At 39.1% G+C, this 10,218-nt stretch overlaps 1 protein-coding gene across 4 annotated transcripts in view; it reads left to right on the top strand.

Annotated features, from left to right (window-relative positions):
• LOC136850783 (uncharacterized) overlaps nt 1-10,218 on the top strand; it is a 293,749-nt gene that overhangs the window by 201,952 nt on the left and 81,579 nt on the right. For all 4 annotated transcript variants that reach the window (XM_067124732.1, XM_067124733.1, XM_067124734.1 and 1 more), the window contains one exon: nt 20-2,454. In XM_067124732.1, the coding sequence (XP_066980833.1) occupies nt 378-2,453 (2,076 nt within the window). In that variant the 5' untranslated portion in view covers nt 20-377 and the 3' untranslated portion in view covers nt 2,454. The remainder of the gene's footprint in view (nt 1-19; nt 2,455-10,218) is intronic.

The raw sequence follows: 10,218 nt of genomic DNA, 5'->3' as shown, positions 1-10,218 counted from the left end.
GTTTCCTCTTCTTTTCCAGACTGCATCAGCTGAGGAAGACGCCATGAAGACGTGGGTGCTGTGCTTGTTGTGCCTCATCACGTAGGCAGTGAAGGAAGAAGAAGAAAGTTTGAAGTTACCTCATTGGCCTTTGCTGTCTTGGTTGCCTTCGAAGTCCAAGAAGAGACCCCAGGGAGACTCCAGTGAGATTCCCAAGAAAGAGGAAATAGGATTTTACCCAGTGATTGAGGAGATCCTCATGCGGATTTTAGTTAGTGGGTGTATTTGGGTGCCCGTAGGAGGCGGTGGAGTAGCCTAGGACACAGTGTCTAAAGAATAAGAAGGATTATCTTTTCGTGTGTGATGGTGGAGTGGTGGTGTCGCCGCCGAATAGGAAGATGAGTTCCAGCGACGTGGGTGCAGTGGTGGGGGCCGTGCAGTGGGGGGAAGAGGGCTCCTATGTCAAGGAGGTGGCTGCCCGGGGGCCTCTGCCCCAGCTGGCCAAAGTCATCAAAGGTCAGTACTTGGGAGTAGGTGTCCCTTCCCTGGCCAATCCAGGCCTTGCGTCCACGCTCCTCCTGCTGTCGGCCGGTTGCGGCCTCCGCATAGCTGCACAGTGCGTTAAATTCAAAGAAGGACGCAGAGTCGTCCCCGTCGGACCAAAGTTAACGATCCCAGAGACTTATGATGGGTATTTTGAGATTCTCAGTGAAGATGGGAGAGCAGTTCGGTGTATAGAAAGTGTTTCAGAACTAGCTAAGCGTTTTCCAGACTCTGTTCTTGTGAGGGAAAACATTAAGGCATATGTATCCCGTTCAGATGATGTGGACACTATCACAGAGAAATCAAGGGCTGTCCAGGCTGGTGAGACATTAGTCCTTGTAGGTGAAGTTATAGGCTCAAAAAATTCAAAAAGTCAACACCGCTTCCTTCGGTGCTTCGACCAAGCTGGACAAAATGTGTATTTGTCTTACGATTCACGTGGCAAATTCTCAGCTATAGCAAAAGAAGACAATATTAGTGGTGTACACAGTATTCGTAATCTGCTCAACAAGCGGCTACCGCTCATGGTCCGTATGGTCCATGGCCGCCCTCCTGTAGGTGCTAAGGCAGCCTCACAGTTCCTACCTGAATTGCGATTATTTGCTGCTTTTTCAGAGGAGGTGCTGGCTGCCTTACCACTTGGTAAAGACACTCCTCTTATACTGCTTCCACCTACAGCTCCTCTCAAATTAGTGCATGCACGCAATGCTGATCATGTTGAGAAAACAAAGGAATTTATGCGCCTCTGTGAACGCGCATCATCCTTATTGCAGGAAGTAGCTGACAGAATCCATGTCTATGATGTGTCTATGGGAAGCAAAGGTGGTGGAATGCGTGACCCACGGTTTGCCAACTGGCCTGACCAAAATAAGCATCGACACAAGCATCACCATCACCACAATCACCGACAGCATCATCGCACCAAAAGTCCTCCGGAGAAGAAACCAGGTGATGAGTCAAATGTTCCAGATGATTATGATGAGATAGACCAAATATATGATTATGTTCGAGGTTTTGCTCCACTTCCCAAACACATAAAATCTCCATATGCAAGTGGTGAGGGTGTCACACCTGGGCGAAGACCTCAGGCTCCAACACCTTTATCCCCGGACAGGGCTGATTCCAGGCCAACACCACCGCCCATTGAGACCATCCCAACCCGAAAAGGGGACCATAGAATCGTTGAAAAACTTTCCCCTTCTGTACATCCAGCACTGATTTCAGCTGCACTTGACAGAGCAACTGAAAGAAGAGTGGAAAAGCGAACTCGGAAACCTGAAGAGAAGAAACCAAGTTTCCAGCATCAGACGTCACATCAAGAATCCGTTCAGTCTCAGTCACAGTCCTCTGGGCAGGTTACATCTCCTGTGATGCCACTTCAGGAAAACAAACCTGGAAACAATAAATTATTTGTCAAGGCTTCACAGCAACGTAGTCAGAAAACGCGCATGTTTCGCCACAAGTCAGCGTCTCCAGTGAAGGAGGCCCTGATGGAGGTGGTCAGCGTTGGTCCCGGTGGTGGAGCCGTGACTCCCGGCATCGGAGGGTCCTCTCCTTCGCCACTTTTCAAACTGCGTTACAAGTCCCTCACCAACCTTGCCATGGACTTCGATACCCTGGACTCCAGCATGTCAGGAGGAAAGGGGTCAGCTGACTCTGGTGGCTCTGCTGCAATCAAAGCCAAGTTGCCAGAGAAACGCAGTAGAAAGTTAACTAGGCCTAAGAGTTTGACGAACCTGGTTTGGGATGGTCGAGGACCTGCGACGGATGCCCTTGGCTTGAGCAGCACGGCTAGGGCATTACTGGAAGCAGAGAGAAAACAGAGGCTAGAGCCTGGCGTCTATCGCCATGGCAGGGACGCCCCAGCCTTGCTAGCTGCCACGACTCGACTCCTGGCGTCTCAGAAAAAGATTGGAACTCTCTACTTATGAGGTAAGTGTTCGCGTAATTGCAACTATTTTCTTGTATAGCGATGATGAGAGATTTAATGCATGTTGCTATTTTTCAAGTGCTTGCTTTTATATATCCAATGCTTTACTTAATGCACTGATAATCGTGTGCATATGTTTTATTCAGAAACTGGATGTATTAAATTCCTTATTATTTTTTGTGTGTGTCTCATTATTTACTTAATGCACTTATAGTCGTGTGCTTAAGTTTTATTCAGAAGCAGTGGATGCAATCCATTCTTTAATTAATTTTCTTTGTATCTCAGTAAGTAGGACATTGTTACATTTATTTTTGTTGTACATGGGATTTATAAACAACACAAAAAATAACCTGTAGAATTAGGTTGTATCGTCATTCTAGGTGAATTTTTTCCCCTGACAATCTTCCCATATTCCTTTTTGGAATTACGAGGTAAAAGGTATATCAATGGAATTTCCTCAGCTTACCCCACCCGCATTCCTTTCCAGGTGACCTTTTACGGACTTGTGACCTCAAAAGGCACAAGAGGTCAACTTCCTCTTGACTTCGATTCCATTCTTCTTTGCCCCTGTGAATTACTGCTTAATTTCTCAAAGCAAAAGACTTTGATGGTTTGAAGAGATGATTTGTCTCTGTATCACCGTTTTGTGGCAACATTTCTTCTTTTTCAGTTTTTACAAGAAAGAAAATCTGGAATTAAGTTCAAGTTTGTGAATATATAAATATTTTGATACTTATATCTTCGAATACTCAGCCATGAAGTCATGTTCTATAGTGTATAACGATGTGTGAAATATTTCATTATTGATATTGTAAACACCAATAAACGTATAGTGTACACAGATAACTGGTTTAACATGTTAGTCGACTGGGCGTGGCGCTAGAAAGTAAATCATAAATCACTTCTATTTAGACAGTGAAACATTTAGAAAAACCTCCAAATTTAACCTTATGCAGTATGAATGTCTTAAACTTACTGAACTAAAATTAAAGCTGTCTTCCTATTGACATATTGTGGCCAAACTCAGCCCAGAAATCATTACCCACGCGAATATCCACTCTTAATTCGTTTAGTAATCACCAGCATGGTGGAAACACCTGCTGATTAAACCAGTAGTCTCTTACTGGGACCAATTAAGCATGAAGATACACACACACACACACACACACAAGGGGCTAAGGATTTCTAACCCCTACCACCACAAGGTGTAAGTACACAGTGCTAATTAGAAGTCACACGCATTACAACCTAATAATTTCAGTTCGTACTCATTCAACCTCCACAGAGGGTAGTTTCGCCAAAACCCCTGTAATTATTGCGTGCTTTCACGACGCTCTGTGCTTTCGAGACCCGAGGTACTTCATCATGCGAGCTTTTGGCGGGGGCGGGGAGGGGGCGGTGATAAGAGTGCTCTCTCTCTCTCTCTCTCTCTCTCTCTCTCTCTCTCTCTCTCTCTCTCTCTCTCTCGCAATCATTCATTCATCATATTTGCTCTTCCAGTTTATTATGCTTCTTATCTTTTTCTTCCGTATTTTCAAACTGTGCTGTCAATTCTCTCTCTCTCTCTCTCTCTCTCTCTCTCTCTCTCTCTCTCTCTCTCTCTCTCTCTTCAGTTCATCATTATCTTTATCTTTTTCCTACGTATCTTCACATTATGGTGTTATTCTCTCTCTCTCTCTCTCTCTCTCTCTCTCTCTCTCTCTCTCTCTCTCTTCTAGTTTTTACACTTTATTTTTCCTCTCTATCTTCACCTCTCTTCGTCTCCCTTCCTCTCACCATTAGTCCTATTATCTTCTTCCCTTCTCTCTCCTACCGCCTCATACTCCACTCCTTTTCCTCCTATTTCCTACCCTCCCTCTTATTTCCTCATCCCCTCCCCCACCTCCCCTCCCTCCCAAGTGCATGCCAATGACCTGTTGGCCAGTCCATTATCGTATTTGGGAAGAGTATTCCTGTTAATTCTCTCTCTCTCTCTCTCTCTCTCTCTCTCTCTCTCTCTCTCTCTCTCTCTCTCTCCCCCTCAGGAGGATTTCGCTGATGAAGCCATAACGTGGGAAGATAAGCAACAATTCTGGCGAATTTCCAGATCGTTTAATATTTTGAGGTAAATTTTCTATTGTTTTCGCTTCGTCAGTTTATTTTTCTGTGGGATTTTTTATTTTTTTTTTTTTAGTGGTTTGGCGTTGTTTGTTTGATGGTTGTTTCTCATCTTTTGTAGGTTTTTGTTAAATCTTGAATTTATTTCGTCTTTACTTAACAGAATGAATTTGATAACATTGATGTTTGGTGGTATAGGGTAATATAAAGATAAGGAGTTTAATGGCTAATCTTCAAAAGGCCTGTTTTATCCTTCTTTCTATAACAAGAACCCATTTCCTTATTCATTAATGACGTAAATTTATTTTACTTTTTATGATAATGTCTATAATTTATGTATCATGAGAGGAAACTTTTCTCTTGCTCTTACAGCCTTGCTTTTTAGTACACTGTCTGAATTTTTTCTTTTTTTACCTTATTCACACTTGAACTCTAAATTCGGAAATAATATATTATTTTAGGATGAACCGTAGCTGCAATATTAATTTTTGTTCTTCGGAAATATGGATTATTTAAAAAAAATGTTATTTTTCAGTCTGGACTTAAATTTTTTCTTCAAAAATGTATACTTCAAAAAATGTCTAGTTTATTCTATAAGGAGTTTATCATGTGCACGTAGATGTAAAGAAATAATAATAGTAATAATAATAATAATAATCATAATAATAATAATAATAATAAAACTCCTGAATAATAATGATAATAATAATAATACCTTAGATATCGAAGGAAGGAGTTATTTTCCCTTTTTCATTAATATATAATAATAATAATAATAATAATAATAATAATAATAATAATAATAATAATAATAATAATAATAATAATACCTTAGATATAGAAGGAAGGAATTATTTTCCCTTTTTCATTTCTATCATCCGAAGGGTAATAATATGATATTAGGTCGAAGTATGATCACGTTCTGGAAACGTATCTTTCCGGGAATCCGTATTATGGAATGATGGAATACGGGGTGCGTTGGCTGGAATGCCGTTATTCCATGCCAGGGTCAATTTGGAATGTGAGAAATAGGCCTCTTCTGGTGTAAGTTAGGATTCTTTCGTTAGGGATGTAAGCAGGATGGATAATTGTGTGCATAATCTATTTGGGAAGTCAGTGATCTAGGATTAAATCATTTATATTTGGGATACAGAAGTTGTTAAACACAAACACGGTGATCTCTCTCTCTCTCTCTCTCTCTCTCTCTCTCTCTCTCTCTCTCTCTCTCTCTCTCTATATATATATATATATATATATATATATATATATATATATATATATATATACATGCACACACACGCATGTACATATATTAAATTTATTTGTATGCATATGTATCATTTGTATATATAGATGATGCACAGTTGTATATATATATATATATATATATATATATATATATATATATATATATATATATGTATATATATGTATATACATATATATATTATATATTTATTAGTGTTTTTAGGTTACATTTTCCATATATGTAAATAGTTTGCACCGGTTATTTTGTACACACATACACGCCTGTACTTCATCTCCACGTGCTTGTTTGCTTGCTTGCTTAAAGTTCTTTTCGTGTTAACTCGCGTGTTTTCCCAAAAGTCTCAATTACAACCTGGCTAAATCAGGGTAGAGAACATACTTATCACGAACCTCCGCGTGACGCCGAGCTGTCGTAACTTTTGCATTTTATGCACAGAGAAGCGATTCTCTCTTCTTATTCTTCTTCTCTTTTTGCTTCTTTTCCTCCTCCTCCTCCTCCTCCTCCTCCTCCTCCTCCTCCTCCTCCTCCTCCTCCTCCTCCTCCTTCTTCTTCTTCTTCTTCTTCTTCTTCTTCTTCTTCTTCTTCTTCTTCTTCTTCTTCTTCTTCTTCTTCTTCTTCTCTTTTGCTCCTTTTCTTCTGTTTCCTCCTCCTCCTCCTCCTCCTCCTCCTCCTCCTCCTCCTCCTCCTCCTCCTCCTCCTCCCTCCTCCTCCTCCTCCTCCTCCTCCTCCTCCTCGCCAAAACTCGGTTATAAAGAAGGAAATGAACTTAAGAGAAGTAAGCTCTTCTTGATTTTTATCCACAAGACACCGTCGTTGATGCTTTGAATATTTTTCAAATTATGTTTTGGGTCTCATTCTTTCCAGTAAAAACGTATTAAAAAAAACAGACTCAAGACTCTTATAATTATGCAAAATACTCAAGTAATCGTTGATTTTTGAAGGTAAATTTTATTTGTAATTTTTGGTCTTATTCACGCGATAAAAATGCATGAAAAACACGCGTATTATAAATATGCAAAAATACTTGATGTGAAATATTTTTACAATTTAAAAAAATATTGAAAATACCCAAAAGAAAATAATTTTCCTTTGTTTATGCATACAGTACACTGTATGCATAAATTACTCGTCGGCAACTTTCATCATTGAGATGCCTCATAGATTTTTAATGCCATGTTGACCCGTTTTTCATATGATTTTAATGTTTGCCGGAAATTTTATTAATATATAACTTGGAATTATATTATTTTCCTTTGATAAATGTTTGTAAATATTGCGTGTGAACAGAGAGAGAGAGAGAGAGAGCGAATGATCGTGGATTCTAATTACGGTTTTTCATTTTAATTGGTTAATAATTATTTATATTTGTTAGACTTAATAAATAATAATAATAATAATAATAATAATAATAATAATAATAATAATAAATTATTATTTATTATTATTCTCTTGACTTTTGCGCCTCAAATTCGTGACCCAGAACCGGACCTGGGACTGACCCATTCAATTTCGTGACCTGCAGCGACCTTTTGCGGTCTCTCTCTCTCTCTCTCTCTCTCTCTCTCTCTCTCTCTCTCTCTCTCTCTCCCAGGTCATAACGTGACCAGTTTTATAGACTCTGGAGTGTGCCTTCATTGTTCCAGTGAGAAATGATTCTTGCCTTTTAATCAACCTGCTGGGTTTCTCTCTCTCTCTCTCTCTCTCTCTCTCTCTCTCTCTCTCTCTCTCTCTCTCTCTCTCTCTCTTTGAATGTTAGTTGGAACAATTGTAGAGAAGACATTATATATATATGTATATATATATATATATATATTTATATATATATATTTGTTCCGTGGTTAGTGCACTTGACTCATTAGCAAGAGGTCACGGGTTCGATTTGCGAGCGAGTCGGAACACTTTAGGCACGTTTTGTTAAATGCCATTGTGCCAATGTTGACTATTGTGGGTTGCAGCCAGGGTGGTCAAGGGCGTGTCGCTAGCAAACCTATTAAAAGGAAAGTTAAAAACACACATTCCTATTAAAAATATAAATATTAAAAACACATACAGATATATTTATATATATATATATATATATATATATATATATATATATATATATATATATATATATATATATATATATATATATATATATATATCCCTAGCCCTCTCTCTCCTATGACAGACAGGCCATGCAGAACCTCTGTAACTGTCGTGCGTTCGACTGCTAACTATCACGTTTTAATGACAAAAGGTTAGTAGTATTAGGGGATGAAAACCCCTATATTCTGATGATGAAGACATGATAATCCTTTAATGATCCAATAGGGAGACTCTAGGGGGGCCGGGAGAGAGACCAAAATTATAATCAATTCCCTTAACCCCTCTCTCTCTCTCTCTCTCTCTCTCTCTCTCTCTCTCTCTCTGTCTCCTTCCCCGTGACTTCATAATGGGAACGCGTGCAAAGTGGGAATTCTGGAATCGCGCACACAGAGAGAGAGAGAGAGAGAGAGAGAGAGAGAGAGACACTCATCTGTTAACTCTCTCTCTCTCTCTCTCTCTCTCTCTCTCTTAACCCTCTCTCTCTCTCTCTCTCTCTCCCGTGACTTCATAATGGGAACGCGTGCAAAGTGGGAATTCTGGAATCGCGCAAGAGAAAGAAAGAGACTTATCTCTAAACCCCATATCTCTCTCTCTCTCTCTCTCTCTCTCTCTCTCTCTCTCTCTCTCTCTCTCTCTGCTGACTTCATAACGGGAACGCGTGCAAAGTGGGAATTCTGGAATCGCGCAGGGGGAGAGACACTCGTCACGCCACCATGATGATTCTATTGTGACTTTGCGCAGAGGCGTCTTTATTGGATTCCACGAAGATTAATTTACTGGATTTTTTCTTTTTCTTTTTTTTTTTTTTTGTGGTGAAGAAACTGAGACGGGCACATTTTCCTAAACTAGTCTCTGACACCGCAGGAAAAGAAGGGTTAATGACCTGAGAGTTTTATAAAGGTGGACCATCCGCCTTGTTAAGGAAGGCGCAAGATGTTATTCAAAATTACGGATAAAAAATTATCGTTGACTCAACGCTCTGGAACTTATTGCATGAAGGACTGATTCGACCGGTTGTCTCTGAAGGTCGTGACTTCTAAATAATATTAGTTCTGAATTAATTTTTACATGGAAGAGAGGATGGCAGTTATTGTTAAAGAAATTTGTCATTATATGTTGGTTTCTTTAAGTTTTATTTATACCAGTTTGGGTCAAATTCTTGTATTACAGAATATGTTAGAATTTGTTTATATATTGCTGCTGGCTTTTAAATACAATAATGACACATAAGAATGATTTAATGGATTTTTTTAAAACAAGAAATTAAAGGGAGATGATTTTTTTTGTCACATTTAGAGATAATGACCACTTTCATTTTATGTCTTTCTAATTATGCTAGTTTCATTTATCTTCTCGTGTTAATGGATAGGCAATGTTTTGCATATGCAGTTTTGATGTTTATAAAGACAATTCCCTATATTTTAAATTTAGAAACATTAGTGTGACTTACGTGTTTGTAGATGGGAATCCTAGTAATTGAGTATTAATTTACAGCGTATTTTAATATTTTCACCAATGAAAAATTCCATGTATACATTTTAGAGGAATTTGGTGACTTCGTTTTAATAACGAACATTTCTTTACTTAAGACATAGTATTCTATTTAATGTCAAGAATACAACAATGCCTAAATTTACCTGCTTGTAATAACCACAACAAATGCAATATGCTATTGTGAATTGAGAATCACCCTTAGATAAGCGTTAACGTAAACAAACAGGAACTAATGTTGACAAAACTGGACAACAGGAAGTAAATATAACAAGTGAAAAATGCGCCGAAGATTCTTCGGCGCAATGGAGTTTTCTGTACAGCGTTTAATCAAGGCCACCGAAAATAGATCTATCTGTCGGTGGTCTCTGTGGAATGCTGTATGAGCCGCTGCCCATGAAACTTTAACTACGGCCCGGTGGCGGCCTGTGTTATATCGTTGTTAGACGCATGATTATGACTAACTTTAACCTTAAATAAAATAAAAACTACTGAGGCCAGAGGGATGCAATTTGTTATGGCTGATGACTGGAGGGTGGATGATCAACATAACAATTTGCAGCCCTCTAGCCTCAGTAGTAGTTAAGATCTGAGGGTGGACAGAAAAGTGCGGACAGAAAAAGTGCGGACAGCCAGACAAAGCCGGCACAATATCCTTTTACAGAAAACTAAAACCTAACTCAATCAAGACACCGGTGTTATGATGATAAATCCTAGGGGTCATTGAAACAATATAAAAACACACCATCTCCTGAAAAAAACGGATTACTGAGAAAGAAGACTATAATATCTAAAATTAATCCCCATAATCAACTGTTGA

Source organism: Macrobrachium rosenbergii, chromosome 22 (assembly GCF_040412425.1).
Source record: "Macrobrachium rosenbergii isolate ZJJX-2024 chromosome 22, ASM4041242v1, whole genome shotgun sequence".
NCBI classification, from domain to species: Eukaryota; Metazoa; Arthropoda; class Malacostraca; order Decapoda; family Palaemonidae; genus Macrobrachium; species Macrobrachium rosenbergii.
Note: the sequence above shows the minus strand (reverse complement) of the source record. Positions and strands in the feature narration are given on the sequence as shown.